This window comes from Haemaphysalis longicornis, unplaced genomic scaffold (genome assembly GCF_048455015.1).
Source record: "Haemaphysalis longicornis isolate Haplotype H1 unplaced genomic scaffold, Haemaphysalis longicornis Haplotype H1 scaffold_10, whole genome shotgun sequence".
NCBI lineage: Eukaryota > Metazoa > Arthropoda > Arachnida > Ixodida > Ixodidae > Haemaphysalis > Haemaphysalis longicornis.
The window spans coordinates 63,697,982-63,721,624 of record NW_027526204.1 but is presented as its reverse complement, the minus strand read 5'-3'; the positions used below and the strand labels follow the sequence as shown (position 1 = coordinate 63,721,624).

Sequence of the window (23,643 nt, the reverse complement as noted above, 5' to 3'; positions counted from 1 at the left end):
AAATTGTGTACATTAGTCAGGTCACAAGTTGCTCATTTGTCTTTGTGATTTGCAATGTGTACTATTCGAACTATTCGATTCGAAATTATTCGACCAAATCACTATTCGCTTCGAATTCGCTTCGAACCTCAAAATCTATATTCGCCCATCCCTACTTTTCAGTCAAGCTTTCCGAGAGTTACCCCAGGTTTGGCTCAAGACCCACCAACGCGGACATTTCTATTATCAGTGCCGGCACTGCCGAGTTAATTGCTGCCTTGCCTAGAGGTTCGACGAAGCTCTCGGCTGCCAGCACACTTTAGGTTAGAAAAAAAAGGCGGCACTGAAACGACACCGCTCCGAACATAGCGGCACCAAGCCAGCAGACTTGTACAGGCCGCCATTTTGAATAGGCTCGCTCAGCGCGGCAGTACGCCGCACTAAGCGAGCCTATTCAAAATGGCGGCCAGCCACTTGCGCTTTGCTTGGCTACGGCCGAGGATACTAGTGGCTACAATACTTCTTTTTTAGCGGAGCTTCTAGGCGGCGCTTAACTCTGCGAGTTTCTAGGCGGCGCTTAAACTTGTGAATGAGCAGCCGGCGGAAACTGCTGCACCTAGAGCATGTGGCGCAACAGGCATTTCTTCATGAAAACTTGTGAATACAGCAAAGGAAAGCTGTGTGTAAGATTTTGCAATAAATGTTCAACTGGTAATAGTTTTACACAATGCTGTGCCTACGTGAGTTCTAATTATTAGAAAAAATTGTGTACATTAGTCAGGTCACAAGTTGCTCATTTGTCTTTGTGATTTGCAATGTGTACTATTCGAACTATTCGATTCGAAATTATTCGACCAAATCACTATTCGCTTCGAATTCGCTTCGAACCTCAAAATCTATATTCGCCCATCCCTAGTTTTCTTACTACACTACGAAGGACACTCATTGTTTGCAATGCCACCGGTCAAGCAGTCTGTTTGAGAAGCAGTCAGGCATTGAGGGCCTTCACTACGGTGAATAGTACCACAAATTACCAGTTCTTCCCACTGTTGAAAAGTTAATACTACTGTGCAGCAATATTTACGCTGCCACTTGCACCATCACCCACGCAAAGCTTATAAGAGGGCCTTAAAACAAAGTGCTCGCTTTACAAGCTTAATTAGGCTTCCCTTGACTACAAATGACACAAATAAATCTCCGCACACTCGGCCGAATTCCCTTCTGCTCTCCCCCCTTCTCTTAGCTGTTACAAAGCTGGCACAACTCCACAAACATTGGGGGGGGGGGCTTTCCCAGGAAGACGGGAGCTCGCTTCAGGCTTTGGAACACACACAAAATTCAGTGCTGGTAAGGCAGGTGACTATATAAGCACAAAAAAACGCGCTGCCAAAGAGAGAGAGAGAGAGACGCACCTCAAAGAGGGCCAGCACCCAGAGCTCGTCGCTGACTTTCTGCCTCAGCTGCTCCATGCTGTTGCGCACCGAGTTGACGTACTGCTGGCCCACCTCCTTGCCCGAGCTGGACATGCCCTGGCGGTACTGGGGATGGGGGGAGAGAGGAGGTAACCGGGTCTCAGGCGTCCCCCCTCCCAGAACAACACAGCATGCACGGACGCTGGCTGGCCGAGTTCGAGTGGGGCATACCCACACGAGCAAGGGCCAGAGATGGAGAATCATCGTCATCAGCCTGTCTACACCCACTGCAGGGCAGGGGCCTCTCCCATTATTCTCCAATTACCTCGGTCCTGTGCCAACTGCGACCAATTTATCCCCGCAAACTTCTTGATCTCATCTGCCCATCTATAACCTTTTGCCGCCCCTGCAACGCTTGCCTTCTCTAGGGATCCACTCTGTTACCCTCAATGACCAGTGGTTATCTTGCCTTCGCATTACATGCCCTGCCCATTTCTTCTTAATTTCTACTAATATGTCCTTAACACACGTTTGCTCCCTGACCCACTCCGCTCCCTTCTTGTCCCGTAATGTTACACCAATCATCTTCTGCTCCATTGCTCGCTGAGTCGTCCTCAATTCAAGCTGAACCTTCTTAGTGAGCCTCCAAGTGGGAGATGGAGAATACTGCCTCCTAAATGCGAGTCTGCAACAGCAATGCGCCACAGGCTGCACAACTGCGCAATGGGTGCCGTTAATTGACACTGCGTGAAAAAGCAAAAAGCAGAGACTGAGTTCCCACCAACAATTTGGCCATCCACAGTAAGTTGGGGTAATAAGCACCACCTGTGGAGAGGTTGGAGCTTATTCAAGCGATCCAGTGGGAACACTTTGCTGCACAAGCTGGCAAACGCAGCAGGAAGACGCCACACAGGTTTGTGTACGGCTGTGTGGACATTCACAAAAACTCAAGAGAAACAAAGCGCAACTCTCCAAAGGGCCATAAAGATGGTGGTAGCGTAATTCACCCCAGTGTTGCGAGTGCAACACAACAAAAACACACAGTTACAGCTTCCCCTCCTGCGCAAACAAATGCCAGCGTATATTCGGCACTGTCATTTACTCGCGCAAACAAATGATGCTGCATCTGCTTGAAACATGCCGTGCTCATTTGCCTTGTAAGGTAACAGGAACAATGCTGACACTATATAAACTTTCACCGGCCGCCTGCCCACATCATCAAGGCTGCAACAAACATCACAGGGGGTGAATTTTTGAACCCAAAATTAGTGCCCGAGACAAAAGTGCCTCCAATGTCGCCACCAAACACTGAACCCACTGGGCTGCAAGGCGTCTTACGCATAAGCATTAGCCCGGTATTGCGCTTGCTGATGAACAGAGGTTTGTTCGAGTCGCCACCCGGCGGGTGGGCGGACTCACCGTGAGTGAGAGGATGGGTGCGAGCAGACTGCCTTCGTCATACCGGGAAAGTTTGCCCAGGGTCACTTCCAGCATGCTGGTCAGCTGTCGGGAAGGCACACACACACCACCGCAGTGAACTTTCCCTGCCGCAACCTTCGCACTTACAAAACAAAGACAAAAGAAAAAACTAGGGGCATGAAAATATCTGTAAGTTTTAAATGTTGGGACAAACAACAGGATATCGGATTGCGTTTGAAATCGAATAGCTCAACTAGAAAGCTGCCAATACTTCTGAAGTATATCAAAGTTAAAAAATGCGAATCGATTGTTGTTTGGTCACTTCAAATACACTATATCATGCCTTGATGAAAGCAAAAAAGTGCCCTGCTTAGAACGCATGCAAAACAAATCCTTTGCAACGAGTTAGAACAGCATCAGATGCACTGCACTTTTACCGCTAACAAATGGTGAAAAACTATTCAAACAAAACCAACACTCATTTTGTATTCCCTTCGAAAGCAAAAATTTCTATTCGCGTGACCTCGCAGAAAATACATCAAATCACTGATTGGAGGCATCATTATGCATTGCTACATGCACAAATTTCAGCGGTGTTTACTCAAGCAGTGTAAATACACGATGACCTAACTGTGAACTCCCCATCCGTTCAAAAAAAGAGTCGTAACAATGCTACCTTAGCAACTGCACACTAAGCTCAGTGCACTTTTGCCAGCGCACTGGTGCAGCTTCGGTGTAAAGCGAGTGCGAAAACCACAACACGCACATCCGTCGGTGTACCGTCTTCCAGACCTCCGGCGAGTTGGCTACTGTCTCATATCATGGCAATGTACATTGCGCAAGCGTGTGCATGCGTGGTTTGCACTAAGGGTAACGCCTTCCTCTATTATATTTCAAACCTCGGAGCAAAAATATTCTCCCTAGTGTGTTAGATTGATGAAAAATAGGTTGAATGTTTAGTACTACAACAAGTGTCTTATTTCTCCCAATTTTCAAATGTGCTATCAAGACAAAATGCCATACTGTTTAATTTGGAAGAAATAGTGTTTGGTAACTCCTTCAGCTGCGTTCCAGCGATGAAAGACGTTTTTTTTTTTTTGTTAAAAAAAAAAATGAAAACCTCCAGCATGCAGTTGGCACAAAGCAGGGGATCGCAGGGGACGGGGGGGACAAGATGAAGACAGGCCCCCGTGCTCACCTTGGCAATGAGTCCCGTCTGCATCTCCTGCAGCGTCCCATCTACGAGGCCATCGATTTTGCTGTGGTACTGGTGCTGGTAGGAAGAATAAGAGTGGAAAGGATGGAATTTGGGCGAGTGAGCGACAACTGCTGGCAGAATTTATGAAGCCACGCAGCCCAAACTTTGAAAATGTCGAGGCAATGCACCGACTGACCCACAACTGGGAACATGAACAGGGTACACGGCTCTGCCGTGCTGAACATGCTTGTCCCCAATATGCAGGCAAACTGAACTAGTGTGTGCACTGCGCAAGGGTTTTTCCATTGACAGTTTCCGAACCGATCTGAAGGGCTCGGGAACAAAGTTCCGTACTTTTTCTTTTGCGCCCGAGTATTCCGATGGTGACAGACTGTTCAAAAACTACTTAAAAGTATCTGGTACTAGTAAATCAAAGAGACAGACAATCGAGAAATGGAGAAAGTGTTTTCTAGAGCTGCTGTGCAAATGTCAAATGTTAGACTGCCAATCGAATAAAGTAGCTAGAACTGACTGAAAGCTGAATCAAATATTTTTTAATACCGATATTTTCTATTTAGCATGCACAGATCTGCTAAAACGTCGCTACAAGAAAAGAAGACGGTAACTTAGGCGGTCTGGGTGTTCATGTATTTATTTGTTAATTCGCCCATTGGGCATTGTTATAAAGGGGGGGGGGGGTTACTGTAGAAAAAATAATCAAACAAACAGCAAATTATAACCGAACAACAATTACACATAACAGCGTACTACAGAAATCTACACACTTACAGCACAGCATTGTGAGGAATGTAGAAAACACAGAACTACAGCGGAAGCAGTAATAATACATGACTGAAAATAAACATCAACAACCAGAGAAAGTAAAGAATACACAGTGACAATAACATGATAAATTTGTGGGTTATTTCATCAACTCAAAATGCTGTTTTTCATCAACTCAAAAGTAGCACATGGTAAGAAACAGGAACAAAAAAAAATTAAACTAATAGATTTGACAAGATGGCAAACCACAGGAACAAAACAAAATGTGGCATACATTGCCACAAGAAAAAATATAGCTTCCTCAACATACACTAGTACATTTGACTAATCTCTCCAGTGATTGAAAAGTGCCTGACACAACCTTACTGCAAGCACTGCCCACAACTAATCACTGTTGATTCCTTACTCATGCTGTTATATCGACAAGGAACTTATTTTCAGTTTATAAGCTTTACATAAGTAGTGTTCTGCTCCAGCTAACATACACCAGAGTTGGCAGACGCAAGTTTTGCACAAAGCTTACATGCGTTAGGCTTTCCTGCACAGCTTCGGTGCTTTGCAAAAAGCCAACTCAAGGGAGCACCCCTTGCAGGAAACTTGAACGTTTGATCGTAGTGCAGCACCGCTATCTTCCATTGCTCTAGTACATGCAAATTACGAATGTTTGAAAAACTTCAAGGACTACTCACGCGAAATTTTGAAGCTGATAAAACTGTGCAAAAAGCTTCCTATGCATATGGAGATATCTCCCAGGAAGTTTCAACACTAACGGTTTTATGTAACACATTTTTAAATCAATTTTAATCTTTGCACGCACCAGAAAGCTCAGAACGGACACCCTGCATCTGTGAATATCGGCACTGGCATCAGCATGATGCGTTTAGTGGCTCGCCCCAAACTGTCAACGTCAGGGCTACCGTGACGTAGCCAATGACGTAGCCAATGACGTAGCCAATGACGTAGCCAATGACGTAGCCAATGTTGGCACATGCTGCTCCACCTTGTGTATCACGTCACAGTTTTCGGACTGATGCCATGCTGCCCCGACACATGCGAGTTCGACAGGTCTGGATGCACTCGCTCGCTTAAGGGGGGACGTGGCAAGTAAAATGACTTTTTTATTTATGGACCAAATTGAATGAAATTAAGAGAATTTATGTAGCTATTCATTCTAATAAAAATACTGAAATCAGATTAAAGATACCTTCTATAGTTTTTAAGTTGGAAGACTAATTACCTGAATCTTGCAATCAGCATAATTAACTAATTAGGCAAGAAGTCAACTAGATTTTTACGTCAGTGTGATCAGAAATGTCTATTCTGTGCAAGGAAGCTATTAGATTATTGCATTATATCCTTTAGGCATAAAGAAAGAACAAGAAAAGTTTCACCTTCCTTTCGAAATCAGAAATAGTCTCATGTCAAAAAGAAAGTGAAACTTCTGTCTTTCTTTTTGGATACTTAAAGGAAATAAAGCAATAATCAAATAGCTTCCTTGCACAGAATGGACCTTCCTGGTGATGCTGACACAAAAATCTTGTTGAGTTCTTGCCTAATTAGTTAATTAATCTTGTGACAGCTCTGTGAAGGTAATTAGTCTGGTAACTCAAAAAGTATAGAAGATAATTTTAAACTGATTGAAGTTTTGTTATAAGGTTACTTAACTCCATAAAATCTCCTAATTTGACTAAATTTGGTCCATAATTAACAAAAATAGTTTTACTTGCCACGTCCCCCCTTAAGCGCGCAAGTCCAGACCGGCCATAATGTGATGAGAACAGTGATGTCGAGAGTGTGCTCCTGTCATGCAACCGCCCCCGTGTTCGTTTCATCGAAACCGAAATTTACACGGATAAAGGAGGCTGTAAGTGATTATTTACACTGCAGTCAACCATCTAACGTGCCATTCTATGATTACCGGGCTTGTAGGCTTCCACAGTCGTGAAGAAAATGTAACACGTCAACTTCGTGCCAGTGCTTCTTTCAAATACTTGAAACAATAAGCTGTGCTGTGAATGAGCCAAACAGCAAATACTATTTGGAAGCATTCAAACTTTTCAATTACATGTGCAACCCTTGTTTTGTCCAAATGGATGATATGACACCAGCACACTCCTTATTTTTGAACGTCTGCTCTTCTCTAGTTGAGTTGCAATTTTAATTCATTCCATTTCCGTGTCGCTCCCCATGCCATTTTGACAGCCCCATCCAACCTTTAAGCTTCGCAGATTTTGTACATTAGGGTTTAACCAGTGAGAAAATGCCCAATGAGAATGCTGAATTCTTGACTTAGTGCACCTCACTCCAAAAATAAACAAGCGCAGAACAATGACAGCGCGCTTTTCACAAGCCCTCCCCCAGTGTTTCCACACATTTATTTTGTGAGCTCGCTAAACCAGCTGGGTAGTACTCCGAGTAGTGTTTGTTTGAATAGTGCCTGCTCTGAGAAGCCAACCAAACTATGCTCTGTGCTTGAACCAAGTTTCGGTGAGAACATTGTGCATTCATGGCACTGACTTCATTCTAGAATGTTTGCTTCTGAAAGGGTCATCACCCCATCTACACTGTCTGACCATCTTCTTCGAGCTCGAAAGAAGATAAACACCCCTTCCTGGCCACTTCTTCATGTTTCTGAGCTTAAATGGGGACGCACAGGTATCAACGAAAATCTGGCTTCACCACCGCGATCGTCCACTTTCAGCCGATTAAGTAAACTTGAAAAAGAGCACACTTTCAAAACTAATGCCGATTGGAACATTACCCCAATCTAACTAGCACTGTGTCTTTCCCGAAACAGTGCTCCAAGTCGCACTCAACAAGAGTCCGGTTAATTCGTCGCCATAACTCACATTCACTCAGCTGTACACTTCTGAGCACGCATCATTACTGGTGTTCGTGGCACACACAAGCAAAAATTTCTGCCGGCAAGGGCACTCCCAGGAGAAGAGCTGCACACTGCAACAATGCGACACGGACAACGCTGGCAACGGGGGGTGCTCTGAAAGCGGCTCACCACGTCAGCCCCGTCGACGGTGCACAGCTTGAGCGACTGGATGCGTGCCTCCAGTACCACGTTGATCATGGCGCACATCTCCGAGGGCACAATGTAGTCGGTCGTGTTCCACTTGCTCTTCCTCTGCAATTGCTGGAACGCCTGCAGCGTCCTGCACGTGCATGCGCACAACAACAGGGATAAATAAGCAGTTGGCTTCAATAATTTACTCCCACACAAAGCATTATTTGGCGACAAAAAAAGCTGAAAACGCCCTGAAGAGCGTTACTTTTCAGCTATATGCGAGAAAGCTATTCAGTTTTTGGTGTCCCATCAAGACCTTGGCACAGCCTACTTGGCCTATGTAAAAATACGTTGCCGGCAGCCCCACAAAAAAGTTTGGCGGCATTCCTAGGAAGCGAGGTGCTACGGCAAAAATGCCAACCAATTAATGGTGAAAGATGGAGGTAAGGAGATTTGACAAAGCTCACATCCAAACGCACCCACTTTGAGGCATGCCGCCAGAGATCACCGAGTCGAGGGATCATATCCCAGTGTCGTCAAAATGCACTTCCAAAATTTATTTTTTGGCCCCTGCATTCAGCCCCTCAGCTATTCCTCAAGCTGGGAAAGCACTGTGGTACTCTGCCTACCAACAACAACAGCACGGATGGGTTTTCCCAGTGAAATGCTGTCACCGAATACGCCGTTGGTTTAGGTGCACTCCAATCACATCCACCCCCATAAAACTGGCTTTCCCTCAATGCACACATGCTTGCAGTGAAGCACTCTCCACAGGGAGTTTCCGGACCGGACAGGGCGAAAGCGTGGTGCAGACACCCATACATTCCGCTGCTTCCTGGAGATTGGGATGGCAATTCCTAAGCTTAAGCTTGCAAAGCAAAGTGTTCGTTTTGGCCTGCTTTACAAAAGCCATGGGGGAGAGAAAAGGAGACTGAGCCAGGCTCACCTAGTGACACAAGACTCGACCATGTCGCAGGCCATGAGCTTGAGCCGCTGCTCGAGGTGCTTGGCAAACACCTCATCAGGCCAGTGCAAGTCTCGGATGAAACACTGCAGGGCGTCCAGCTTCCAGAACAGCTCCTCAGACGACGGGCACCCGTTGCTGCAGCAAGGAGAGGGAGGGAGAGAGAGGGAGACCGTCACAAAAAAGAAGGGAGCTACGATGATACCGCGGAGGATGATGACACCACGACTGGGTCAGAACGCAGCAGTAGGTGTTGCGAGAGGTGTACTAGCCCACTTTAAGAGAGCGCAACAGCTTGAAAGTCCCTTTTCTAACAACAACCGATTGAAATCCCACAAACTCAACAATAAAAGATTGCCTTACACGACTGGGCTAATGTTAGAATAGACTGGCTTCACCACAAACGAAAACAGTACAGCAGCAATGCGGCCTCTGCAATCAAGTGCAGAGCAGTGCTTATAAAGCATCACAAATTCACTTGCAATGTCAGAAAATTCCAATCACACCACATCAACTGATGTCAAGGACGATGAGTTAACCCTTTCAGGGTCACGGACGTACATATACGTCCTCTGCAAACACCTTCAAAATGGTCAATAACGTATATGTACGTCCTTGCTTGTATGTTTAAAAAGCGCACCTTTTTCGCCAACTTCTCTTGCTTGGCATGTGCTGCCACACTGCGGAAATACGCCAAAATATTTTCTTGCACCGATGACTCTTTTTTTTATTTTTTTACGATTTACTTCAGCGGCGCGCCGGCTATCGCTTGTGCATCCGGTAATGAGGGGGCACGCTGGGTATCGCCCACCTAAGGCCCCTTACGCCCACTGGGAACCTCTCGCTTCTTGCGCCTGCCACAGACCAAGGACGCCTGCGAAACTGATGAGGCTCTTTTCTCGTTTTTTTTTTTTGTATTTTATAGGAGCAGTGCGCTGTCTATCGCTCGTGCATCCAGCCGCGCGCCCGCACGCATCCGCTGGTTTCAGTATCGTGACTATTGTCCTCCAGGCGCTTCCCGCTTTTTGCGCCTGCGAAACTGATGTTTATCTGATTTCGATTCGCTGAAAAGGTGCCGGCTTTTTACTCTCTAGTTTTTATTTAGAATTTTTCTTGTGTTGCGCATGAATAAACCACTCGTATGTAACAACACAAACGATTTTTTTGTCACTCCATGGTCACCCTAAAAAAATTAGGATAATTTTTTCTCGAAATAGATTCGTCCAAAGAATTTAAATCAGCAATAACAAAAATCGACCCTGGGGGGTCGCATTTGGCGAAAAAGTTCGACCCTCAAAGGGTTAACTGCCAAACCAAATGGTAGAAGGTTAACCAAAAGTGAGACTTCGAAACTTTAAGCTTCGTCACGAAACCTTTTCGGTTATACTGCTTCCAGAAGCAAAAGTTTCACAATGCTGCCATTTTCAGGAAGAGCAAAAACTTTAAGGCGCGAGATATAAATGAAAAGAACATTTTGCTTCAAGCTTTGTATAAAAAATCTACGCAGTATGGTTTGTAGAGTATGAGACTTCCAGGCTCCAGACTTAGGTCATCCAGGATATTGTGTTAAAAAATGTCATGCACCCAAGGGTGTTATATTGTATTTTCCCTCTATCAGAGACACAGCTACAATGGAAGCACATCACGCAAAAGGGGGTACGATGCCTGTGTCATGCGTAGGAATGATTCCACAAACACAGCTCCTCCTTTTCTCAGGTTGCCAGAGTGTTGGAGACACATCAGAGCATCTTTTAGCTAAGCAGCGCATGATATGCACGTAGCTTGGAATGCACACGTATACAGCAGAGACTGCACACACCCCACAAGCAACGGTTTCGGCTCAATGGCTTGCCTTGTACAACGAGTGCATTTCCCGTTTGCTTTTCTTTTTCTCCGAGTGTGATTGCGTTTATGGCTGCGTTTAGTGCATTTGCTTTACTGCGTTTCTTTTTTTTTTTTGAAATTATTGTATATTTTTGTGTGTACAATCGTTGAACACTTGTCGCGTGCTTTTGACATCTTTTTTGCTCTTTTATGTGAGCCCCTCCCCTCTACAATGCTTGCATGCCCCGAGGGTAAAATAAATAAATAAATAAATAAATAAATAAATAAATAAATAAACAAACAAACAAACAAACAAACAAACGTTTTAAAGAGGAACTGCAGACTTTGCCATTGCAAAACCTCCTCCATATGTAACGTACGAACACGCATCTCGTACTTTTTAATTGCAAAATCCAAAGAGAATTCTGAGTGACATATAAAAGGACTATTTTTTTTACCATATTGTGAAAAGCCAGCACCACTCCCATTATAAACTTCAGCTCTTTTATTAAGGAATTTACAACATCCGGATTGCCATGGCATTCAAACTTTTCAATTACATGTGCAACCCTTGTTTTGTCCAAATGGATGATATGACACCAGCACACTCCTTATTTTTGAACGTCTGCTCTTCTCTAGTTGAGTTGCAATTTTAATTCATTCCATTTCCGTGTCGCTCCCCATGCCATTTTGACAGCCCCATCCAACCTTTAAGCTTCGCAGATTTTGTACATTAGGGTTTAACCAGTGAGAAAATGCCCAATGAGAATGCTGAATTCTTGACTTAGTGCACCTCACTCCAAAAATAAACAAGCGCAGAACAATGACAGCGCGCTTTTCACAAGCCCTCCCCCAGTGTTTCCACACATTTATTTTGTGAGCTCGCTAAACCAGCTGGGTAGTACTCCGAGTAGTGTTTGTTTGAATAGTGCCTGCTCTGAGAAGCCAACCAAACTATGCTCTGTGCTTGAACCAAGTTTCGGTGAGAACATTGTGCATTGCAAGAACATTGTGCAAGCTGCAAGTTATTCTGCGTGTACACGGACTGAATTGATGCACTAGTATGTGAAACGCCGGGTATTTTGCTCGCATTGTCAAGCGTGAAGTACTTACAATTGCGTCTGAGAGGACGACTGGCTGTCAGAGCCACACTTATCTCTACAAAGTAAAGAAAACACAAAATGGGGACAGTCAGAATTAACCCGCAACTGCACCTGCCCCTTGGCAGCAGTCAACAGGAATATTACAAGGCTCTTCCCTTTCATTAAGAACAGGTCGTGCACTTAGACTGACTGAGCCAACTGCAAATTCAACAAGAGCAAATGCAAAAAAAAAAACAATAAAGTGCACACACAAAAAGTGCTTGCAAAAATGGCGTAAACATTAGCGTTAGGCAAAACAACCCAAAGAACAAAAATGAAGAAACACGCAGCAACACAAAAATAATCATAAATCTAGCACTTTAATAAATCCTTTATTCTGGATGTCCTGCTTGTGTATGTATTAAAACAAAACAAAACAAAAAAGCTTTAGAGTAAAGTGCACTTTAGTAATACAGTTAAACCTCGTTATAACGAGACGGGCTATAACGAAATAATGGATATAACGAACAAATGGTAATTCCCCTTGAAAGTCCCCATAGAAACTAATATATTTAAAACCTCATTTCAACAAGGTAAAATTTCCCCGTTATGGGATATAACGAACAAATTTCGTTGAGAAATCAAATTTTGAGCTAATTTTACAACAGGGCAGGGCGCAACGCGGATTTGAAACAGTGCGGACGCGGCAGCTGTATTAGCAGTTCGAAACGCCCGCGAAGCTGGATGGCGCGCCATGCGGACACTGCGCCCGTGAAGTCCCACCCTCCTCTCGCTGCACAAGGCATGCAGGCAATGGGGCTCTTCAACTTACAGTCTCGGACTCGCCGCGGGCTTCCCGAGAAGCAGTTCGACGTTCGATTTTTCCATGTATCCCTATGGCTTCGGGGAATCCTCGGACTACCCGCGGACTATCCGCGGTGAGTCCGAGAAGAGCCCCAATGCACACGGCGCGTACGGTTGCGTCGCCTTCCTCCCCTCCACTCCCCTGTTCGTATCGCCGACGTCGCTGCGTAGTTGTGTGTACGTGGGTTTTGGCAGTCTTCAGCCTTATCTTTTATCATACTGCCAGCGGGATTCGAACAACGTGAGTGCGACAGGCAGGAAGCGAAAGCTAAAGGCTATCACGCTTGAACAGAAGACGGCTATGAAAAAAGCCGTCGCATCGGGCGCGAAGGAAGGAAAGGTGCACTCCGTGGTAAGGTGGCAAGACCTGATGTGTGGACGAGTACGCTGTCCACCATCGTGAGCAACCGAGAGTCCATTGTCAGCGCTGTTGCACGTGGCATGAAAGGAAGCGCTAAGGACGGCGTCGGAGACACTAGATGTGGTGGACGTGCTGTGCCGCTACTTCGGCGCGCACGAGGGCGGCGAAGATGGCGTGAACATAGCGGCCGCAGCTGAGGGAGCCATCGCTCGCATCAGGAAAGTGCATCAACGTCCAATTACGGACTTCTTCGTAGCCAAGTCTGCTTGAAATAAGTGTTTTGAACTGCAATAAAGTAGGTTCTTGACTTCTCAAGATGCTATTTTGCCCGCTTTTTGTTTTAGGTAACTACAATGCATATTATTTGCAGTAAATGTCGGCTATGGCTATAACGAAATATTGGCTATAACGAGCAAATCGCGGCGCCCCTTCAATTTCGTTATAACGAGGTTTAACTGTACAGGTTTAACTGTAACTGTACGTAACAAAACAAACAAACAAACAAACAAAACTGTTCTTTGGATGATGTCAGATTGACAAATAGCAGCTCAAAAACCAATGCTCCCCATGAGATTGCGAGTTAAAAACTCACCGTCAACTTTTTGCTCGGTATGAAGGCAGCACAATGAAATCTAGCTGAAAACTGCGCGATGCCCTTGACATGCTTAGTTAAAGCAGCAAATATGCCTACCGTATTTACCCGTCTGTAGCTAGGTATTGATACCAAGTGCCTTGTAAGGAACGTTGCATGAACTTATGCGAACCACCCAGTCTTCAAGTCAAACTCCAGGATATGAAGTGCAAGGAATGACTTCATTACAGCTTATAGAATATACACTAGTATACTTATGCTTATATACCATATAGCTTATATAATTATAGACTCACTTACTAGATAACTGTCACCACAATGCAAGTTTGTATAAAAATCGAGGGGAAAAAAAAAAAAAAAAAAAAAAAAACGTGGCAACTAGGTAAGCTGGTCCGGCAAAAGCTTTCTGAAGGCACTCTCGTGCTCTAATTTGGTCTTCAGGAAAATTTCATCCATCTGTAGTCCTCACAGACCATATAGTTTTCTTGAGTTGCTGACACATAAAAAACAACAAAACCTTAACCGCGGTCGGGAATATCTACCAACCATCCTCAGTTTGTATGTCTGCCTAACCTCCGCAATCGCTTATTACAAGGACCAAAAATCACTTGATGGTCAGAGGTGTGTTATGTACTCCTGTTCTTCTCGTGTTCGTCCAAATGCAAGCTGATTCCCACATGGTCAATTTATGTGCCTGTTTTGGTCGTTAAACTGCTGCTGCCAAACAACAACGCAACCCAATCTTCCCCCAAGTACGGAGAGATCCAAAAGTGACAGTGAAAATAAAAGACACGAGTGGCTCAGTGAGCTAAGTACAAAAACGATTTAAAGGGGCCATAATGACAGAATACAACTTTATTCAATTTGAAGGAGCTAGTCTGCGATAACTCACATAGCCCCAAGCCAGCCACGAAAGACGGTCCATTAGTTGAAAGAAATGCGAAAAATATGGCTAAACTTTCAAGTTTCGCACTGCGGTGGCATATTATGGGCAGGAGGGACGTAATACGGACAGCCCAAATAGCCCAATTATAGTTGTATAAAATTTGCAATAAAATTGGTATCACTGTTATTGGGACAAAGCCCCCCTTCTTCAAGGCACAGCCACCTGATTTTTGTGAAGTGCATGTCCTCTATAGCTCATGTGAAAGCTAGTGTTTTATGTGGTGGGGTTACCAAAAATTTCGAAATAAATTGGCAGAGATAGTTTTAATCTGACACTTTTTCCCGCTCGCTCATGTTTTGCAGAGGTGATATCTTAAACACTGGCGTAAAACTGGAATCACGTACAACTAACAGCCGCATTTCACTTTAGGGAACTTGACTTGGCTACTGGCATCGCACCACCTTTACCACACGAAGAAAACAAAACAAAAAACAAACTTGAAAGCATAATTCAAGAACAGCATAAAGGAATCGGAAACCCTGCACTTTATTATTGTTCTCGCTGGGGACATGTTCTTAAATACCGCTTTTTATTTCACATAAGATAAAAGTATGTTTCGCGCATCTCATTGTCATGGTCGCCAGCATTCATTTTTGCAGCATACTTAAAAGGCTGGTAAATCTGAAAATTCCGGTTTCAAGCTTTCTAGGGTGCTTTCAGCAAAACCGTTTCGGTTTAACGTGTTTGTGATGCCCTTTCGTTTAAGATAAAGAGCATGTACTCCACAAAAATCAGTTGCCTGCCTCTCTAATGAACCGAAACTGTATTTTCTCATTGTGGCCCCTTTAAGTGACCACTTCCTGGAGTACTCGAACGTCTATTAACGCACAAGACATGTCACAGAAGAAAGCCCCGAGGGAATGCCTTTAAGCTGTTCCCACATGTGCGCCTTCTGGATTTTTTTTATGTTCCTGTTTATCAAAGGATCCACTGTAAATCGAAATGTTTGTTATTCCAAAAAAATATAACAGTTTATTGATCTAAGCAAATCAGAAATATTTGTGCCTGCACTGCTTAATAACCCTACAAAACATAATTTTATGAAACCTCGATTTCAGAAATTTCCCGAAATTTACAAACACATTTGGACTGTCACTCTAACATGGGCTTATTTCTCTCCCAATTTTATGAGGTTCTCATAAAATAATTTGTGAGTTCCAATGACTCAGTTAAAGTGGGGGTTCAACTGCACGATGCACGCTTAACTGCAAAACAATTCTTTTGTCGGTGCTTTTCCTTTCAACTTTACGTATTCTAACTCATCTAATAGACAGCTGATTAAAAGGTATGATTGTCAGAATGTTTTTCCTCCAAAAAAGATTTAATAGCCATAGAGGGTGATCTCTAAGTATTAAAAGAATGAAAAATAAGATGAGATCAAAGGAAACAGCAGGAAGAAAGAAAAACACGGGAAGTGTTGTAATGCACTATGTCTGTAGTAATATTGTAGCATAAATTCTGAGGAAAACTCACATTTGGTTAGACGATGAGCTGAAAAGTAAAATGTCACCAGACGTAAATAATCGCCAGAAAGAAAGAAGAAAGGAACAAAGCAGAAATACTGCATACTCTCAAAGTAAGAAAAAAGAAAGTTGTGAAAGATAAGCAACAGAAACATAAACAAGCTGAACAAAATCATTCTTATCTCAACACATATGTGATAATTCATGTGGAAGAAAACAGTAATGTACTTTTCTAGCAACCAAATTCAATCCACTGCATAATTTGTGGTGTGATGTGTTGAAACGCTTTTGCTGTTCTTGCTGTAATCCTTATCATGTGAAAGTGTGCTAAGAGCACGTTTAATTGGAAGTTTGAGTTTCTTTAGTATGCTTTTACAGTCCCTGTGTCCTGAAAACATTGACACAATTGTTTTCCTGATACCACTTTTTAAGTTGCTTCTAATGACCAAGAGGTTTTTTTTTTTTTTTCGCAATAGAGGCAAGCTGCTACCTGCAAGATATTTTGATGCACTCACTAGATTTATTCTTTTCTGCTCTATTCCATAGCCAAACAGTTAGCTATTGCAACAGAAAAGCACTTGTTATATAAATCCTTATTATATAAATCCTAGAAGGTATAAATCCCTTTAATGATAATTTTACTCACATCATTTATATAAAAGACATACTTGTATTCAATAAACATTTTTTGTATATCTGGCAACTTTCATCACTTCTTTTGCTGGCACTAACTACGTACTATAACAGATGGACAGTAGCCTTCATATGAAGTGCACATTTTCATGCACTCTGAAATTATCTCAAAACAAAGCGAAAACTTGTTGACGAGTGCTTGGCGTTTTTGAATCCATACTGACTTGTCGTAGCACATCAATTACACCCTGAAGTACATTTGAAACATACAAAACCTGACTGCACATTTCCCTAACACAACGAGATGCTTCTGAACAGACAAACATGAACTTCTGACGATGTTGGGTTGGTAAATGATGGCTCAAGGGCCCAATGGGGCCCCACATGAAAATATGAGCCGACAATTCGTCTTCCTAAACTTTGAATTTCCTAGGGAAACAACATTTTTCTTGCGGGATAGCAAGGCAACGTGGTGAAGTACAAGTCCTCGTTCTCTTTTTTTTCCCCCCTCCACCCTGTTTCTCTCCATGCAGGCAGTTCTAAGATAGGCCTAGGCATAATTTGAATACTAGGTCAAGGCTCCTGCAACAACGCGGAACTGGCAGCGAAAAGATACGGACAAAACAAGACGCCGGCATCCTGTCCCGATGGCCCTCAAGCGCGGCTTGTTCAGAGCGACAGCTGGGAGAGATAAGGAGAGCGGTGTCTGCGGTTAGGCCTTTATTTCTGGAAACTCGGTCAGCCGCGCTGCTTATCAGGCCTAGTGCTGCTCCCAAGTGATGAGCTTGGGGGCTGAGAAATAACCCCGCGGAAGTCACTCAACAGCCCACTTGGCCCTTATCTCGGCAAACTCCCTTGGGCCAGCTGCTTTACCACCACCATTCACTGTGAACTTGACAGCTGTCAGCTGGCTGGAGAGCCTCATTTCTCTCTGTCTTGTCACATATTTTGAACAGTGGGAAGAATTGGAATTGTTATTCTTCAACAGCTGCAGCCACATTTATAATGCGCTTCCGAGGTACACTGTAACCTCGTTACAGGAGACCATGATGGTGATCTCGATTTCAGTCTGCTGTAAAAGAAGTATGAACAATCCCAATACTGTTACTATGGGCTTTTGAGGAATCATGGATGATGTCTGTTAGCACAAGAGTTTGGACTTTCCATACGTATAAGTACAAGTAAAGGTCTTGTTGCTAAGCCAGGAGATTTGGCCATGATGAAAGCAAGAACCAATCAGAACAGGACTTTAGGACGATGGTGATGACCGAGTATAGTCCCGGGCTCACTCTGGTCGCCTTGTGACGTGCTCTTTGATGTCACGCAAAAATAGAAGACAAATGGGGGAGGAAAAATGCCAGTTTCCATTATTTCTCTCTCAGCAAACAAGGGGCACCAATGGCCATCAAACTACGAAATGTGTGATCTTTCAGTTAACATGAAGTTTTCAGCTACTTCGTGTGAAGGGACACGAAGTTATTCGTGTCCCTTTAAAAGGGATCATGAAGACAGAATACAACCTAGTTTAATTTCGAACGACTAGCCTTCAGTAGCTCAGCCAACCAGCTTCGAAAGACGTTTTTCATTTCCACGAAAGAAAGATAAGAAATACTCAGAAACACCTCGCGCTACACGATGTCAGCAGCGATGTCAGAGGGTATGTACTGAAAACATAACTATGAGTGTATCAGCTGCATGCTAGCCTTCACGTGATATGTTCAAATGCAATTGGAGGCCCCACTACAATCTCACATCCTTGTATGTGTCTTGGTGGTGGCCTCAGTGGGTGGCTGCCAATCACCCTGTGACATCATAAGGACCCGGCAAGAAAGTGGCTGGCAAGCTGCCCCCACATCTCGCTTAACTTCGTGAAGTTTGCAATAAAAGTGGCATTATTGTCATTGGGTCATGCGTGCAGAAAGCACTTGGCCTCCACACCCAACTTTGGCGTCATGTGAAACAGGAACATTAGAGTGCACGTGGCGCAAAGAAGCAATGCATCTGCGGACCTGGTCTTCGCAGCTTTTTCTTCACAGTCCTTTGTGCCTATACTCTGAAACCTTGCACGAAGCTAGAAGCAGACACGCTTTACAACCAGGTAAACTCTGAGTCGCAGGCGGAGGTCTGGAAGAAATGAAGGCGAGCAGGCCCAGGATGTGCCCCTGTGGAACGTCCAGAGTTGCCGAATGCCCTCCCCATGCAAAAACCCCCACTGAGCATGCGGGCGGCAGTGCGCTCGTTGAAATGGTGGTGTGCAGCTCACCCCTTGATCTCCCAGTGCTCCTTCTCAAAGCCCTTGTGCAGGGACTGGGCAATGGAGGACTCCATGAGGTCCACGTAGCGGACCACCTGGGGCGCAAATGTGTCCCGCAGGTGCTGGTGGAACCGCCCGCCACACAGGTTCTCTGCAAAGGGGGGAAAGGGGAACGAGGGGTCCCGCTTGAGTGTCACAGCCGCTGGGTGCAAGAGAAGAAAGAGCCCCTCTACGCTACACAAGCATTTGGTCCAGTTTTTCTGCCATACGTGCTACAAGACGATACAGTATTACCAAGTATTACCAAAAACAAGATGGAAATGGAGTCTTCACTAAAAACCTCAGAGGGAAGTCTACCAACCAAAGAATGTACTTGGGTACCCAACGTCAGTCGGAACCCTTAGCCAGAACTAGAGCAGTGAAGAAGAAGATGAGGATAGAAAACGCGTAGGAAAACATGTTCAACCATGCGCTGAGCCAGCAGTACAGAAGTCACAGCTGCAGGACTTCATTTGCACCACGCAGTTGCCATAACTGGTCAATCAGCTGCCCCACAGCTGTTATACGAAAAAACAAAAGCAAGTTCCTGGAAAGAGGAGACACTGCCTCCTTGCAAGTACTAGTGGCTTTGCAGTGCTATTGCAATCTTTGCACTGCCTCTCACCCCTTCCGTTTTACCGACCGATCCAGGCAGTCCAGACCCCAATTCGGAATAGCAGCAAGGACATTGATCCAGGATTGACCAAGCTGGTTCACAACGCACATCATACACGCGTTGAGCTCCTTCAATTGGGTGACGAAGACTGACAACAACAATTAAGTCCAGCTTACACCCGATGAACCAGCCAGCTCAATTCTTGCTGGTCCTTCCGCACATACCTGTTTGTATCCCACAAGAGCAAGCATCAAGAGTAATAATGTGTAACGCAAACCTGTCCAGGTGCACAACGGATGCATTAACTCAACACGCCTGCTCACTTTCGAGAAACTCTGCATTTCATTCTGTGTTCACACTCCTCACAACACGAACAAAGCTAGCTAGCTTGGCTAATCTGCAACATAACTGACTTGGTGAGGATATAGGCAACAAACAAAAGGTGGTGATGTGCTGTCATTTTCCCCATCTCTACCATACGCAGCCCTGAAGCAAATACAGTTGAACAACGATTTAACAACGTCACTACTTAACCAAGAGTTGTGAGAGAAAACCTCAATTTTTCTCGTTAAATCAGGAAGTTGGTAACATCAGACAGCATAAACTACTGGGTTCACCTGTGCTATCGTTCCTGGCCAAACAGCGCAGCCGTCCAAATAGCAGCTGTCAAAGAGAACCTAGTTGCGAGTAGGAAGGGTAAAGCTGCAGCAATCTCCAACACTGTGATGCTTAATTGCTCATGCTTAGGCAAACAGCTTTCTCAGAAAAAAATCCATGAAAAGGGAGGCGAAGTTACACTTGCGCAAGTAGAAGCTGCCCTCACAGTCGGAGAAGCGGCACTAGCACGCGAAAGAGCTGCACTTGTGCAGGCAGAAGCCGCACTAGTGCAAGGAAGAGCTGTGCTTGTGCAAGAAGGGGCTACACTAGTGGAAGCTGAAGCCACACCAGTGCAAGAAAGAGCTGCACTACACCAGTTCAGGACGAGTAAGAGAAAGAAGGGGAAGGGGGCACCTACCGTCGATGCGCAGGTAGTCGTTGAGCACTTGCAGCAGAGGGAAGCTATCCCAGGTGTCGGGCGGTTGCTCCGCGAGCACCGAGTCCATGTCGACCGCAAACAGCGACCAGAAGATCTCGGCGTGCTCCACCAGGAGGTCGCTGAACCACGCAAACGCCTGCACGCACAAGGTAATACACACCTCGTCTCATCACACCCTCTCTCCCCGCTCTGCGACAGGCAAACTCAGCTATGTTGGACATGCGTTAAAACCATGCTGGGCGTTGCAAATGAGAACTATCAGTTTCGTCACCAACATTTCCTTTATTCCCCAGACAACATGCATTTTTTTCAAAAGGCAAGTACCAAGGATGCAGCTTAGCTACATGTTGTGTTGTTTGCCCGATGACATTATAGTACCAGAAAAGGCTGTACGTTTACGATACTGAATGCAACTGCTTAAATGCAAACTTCAACGACAGAAATGTGGCTGGCTAGGTAGTGAAACATTATCGAGGAGGAGCCAGTCTTGTTATCTTGTGCCCTTGAGTTGCTACAGTTGGCAGAAGCACTTACCACTACGCCAGTTACTGCAAAGCGTGTTCATTGCCATTATGCACTAGCGTAATATACAGTAGAATCTCAACAATAAATCTTTCAAGCATCATATTTTGCAACTTCCAGTACTTTTTCACTGAGTGTGCCAAAACAGCATTTTTAGAAGGTCAGAATTTTTGCTGCAGTTCGTTTTTCAGGGGACAGTGAAGAGAGTATGTTCAAATTTGTGGCTCCTTTGTGTAGTTTATCGTTTTATCCGTAATATGATTGTCTAGTGAAAGCCCAGAGCCTTACTTGACCTGCACAATCGGTGGCAGATGACAAAATACCATGTGCCACTCGTGGTTGCTCCACCTAATACTGCCTTGACGCCACACTGGTTTTCAATGTTTTTTTCATGCTACCTCAGCCTCAAAAATATTGATTCTCGCTCCTTTAGTGGTATTGACTTCTTGTTTGTCCCCGCACAGGATTTACAGGTCAAATATGCCAAGAATGCACTAGATTTACACTCTGTACTTACCAGCAAGCATCATTTTTTAACACACTTTTCTCCTTTAAAAATGCGGGAGAATCAACCAGGGCCAAATACATACTGAACATGGTTCACGTGTTCCAAACTTCAATCTGGTAAGGTAAATGAACATTGTTCACGCTTGCTTCAATGGCCCTCTAGAGGGCCGTGACGACAAAACACAATTTTGTTCAATTTGAAAGAACTACGATAGCCTTTGGTAACTCACTCAGTTCCATTCCAGCTGCAACAGATGCCTTTTTTTTTGTAACCAAAGAAATGCAAGGAATTTTGAAACTGCTTCAAATCTCGCGTAGCAGTGACGCAGTATGGGCAGAAGAGGCGTCATACGGGCCAGCAAAAAAACATAGTCACGAGTTAGGTGTTAGTATTTAAGTTAAGTGTTAGCATGAGTTAGTTAGCATGAGTTAAGCATGTTAGTATTTGAGGGATGCAATCAAGTAGAACTGGAGGTGCCGCTGCAATCACCCAGTCGTGCTTCTTGGCAGTGGCTTAGGTAAGCAGCCGCCAATCGCACAAACGAGATTCCGTGCCGTCGTAGAGAAGTCGCCACAAAGTGTCTGGGGAGCCGCCACTGATTCGTATGTTTTCCCTAATGTCTAGATTATTTGCTTGAAGTCTGCAATCAAATTGGCGTCACTGCTAATAAAACAATGCAGCCCTTTAGCGAATCGGGCCTGTATTTTGTCTCTTCTGTGGCCTTAGGGTACCTGACCTAGGCCGACGACAAAATCGCAGCCAATAACAAGGCCAGGTTACAAGCGGTGCGGCATTACTGAAATTGCGTGTGCACCAAAAAAAAAAAAAAAAAAAAAGCACTTGCTTACCTCCAGCACACAACAACAGAAGCGTGCCGACACCGCACAAGCGCTGCAGTAATGCAACGAAAATGCCCCAGTTTAGATGAAAAGCAGGGCACGGGGGGTGCCAACCAAATACGCACTTTGATCCAGTTGCCAGGCCAAAAACAAATGTGCCGTAGGAAACATTTCACGGGCATCAGCACACTTTGATGCAATTGGCACAGATGGACCACCAGTGCCAGTTAAAAGCAGAAATAGTAAAAGCTGAATGGGGACCGGTTCCAGCTGAAGATGCCAGTAAAACCAGCTGGGCATGTGAGTGAAAGAAGTTCTATAATTCAGTTCCACCTAGAAGTTATTTTACCTATATAACAGAGCCCCAGTAAAACAATTTGCCAAAGGGGCCTCGTCACGAAAGACTGGTCCCTCCACAACTTTTGTGCTCGTAGATCTGTCCGTACGGATGTTTTCCTAAGCACCTGTGTTCCTTTTCTGTAGTTGGATTGTTGAATCGGAGGATCGAAACAGGCAGCTGCAATTACAGCCACCTCTTAATGCGTAAACCAACCAACACAACAATGCAGGCACTGTCGCTGCGCCGTGCCTTTCGAGTTGTCACGACCACGGGCTTTGCCCGCGCCAGCTCGGCTGTGCGTGGCGGAGGGGTTAACTTACCCGATCCTGGCCGGGGGGAGTGGCCAAAACGAAGGAGCAGGAGCCGGAGAAGGCGACGGCAGTGGAGAAGAGGCGAGAGGGGGACAGAGGGCGGCGACAAAGAAGCGGGTGTCATCACACGCCACCAGCACCACCAGCACACAAATGCACAAGAAGGCACACATCGAGGGTGGTGAGGAGGAGGGCAGGCCACACCATGTGGGGGAAGAGAGAGAGAGAGAGAGAGAGAAGACGCACAGTCAGTGGAGGTGTCACGAGGGGGGGCACGACAACACGCGGAGACAAAAGCCACTCGTGCACACGACCAGAGGCGGGGGAAGGGGGAGGAGAAGGCAAAGCACACAGACACCGTTCGAGACGGGGATGCACAGACAGGGCACGCAGACACACAGACAAAACACCCCCGAGCGGCCACCAGACGACTCGTCGTCTACCTCAGCCGCTGTATCGCCGCACACAAGAAGCGACTGAAGACGTACTTCAGTAGAACACTGGGAAAGTTGGTGCATATTTGGTAAAACTTAGAGCACGATTAAACAAGTACGACAGAAAGACAACAAACACAAGCGAGTTTTGTCGTCTTTCTGTCGTCCTTGTTTAATCGCGCTCTAAGTTTTGCCAAGACTGAAGATG

At 45.0% G+C, this 23,643-nt stretch overlaps 1 protein-coding gene across 1 annotated transcript in view; it reads right to left on the bottom strand.

Moving 5' to 3' along the window:
- Cadps (calcium-dependent secretion activator 1) overlaps positions 1–23,643 on the bottom strand; it is a 135,421-nt gene that overhangs the window by 16,497 nt on the left and 95,281 nt on the right. Inside the window, exons 20-26 of the mRNA XM_077689681.1 lie at positions 20,461–20,617; positions 18,800–18,941; positions 8,754–8,909; positions 7,805–7,955; positions 4,009–4,083; positions 2,811–2,894; positions 1,392–1,517 (exon numbers count right to left, since the gene is read on the bottom strand). Of these exons, the coding sequence (XP_077545807.1) occupies positions 1,392–1,517; positions 2,811–2,894; positions 4,009–4,083; positions 7,805–7,955; positions 8,754–8,909; positions 18,800–18,941; positions 20,461–20,617 (891 nt within the window). The remainder of the gene's footprint in view (positions 1–1,391; positions 1,518–2,810; positions 2,895–4,008; positions 4,084–7,804; positions 7,956–8,753; positions 8,910–18,799; positions 18,942–20,460; positions 20,618–23,643) is intronic.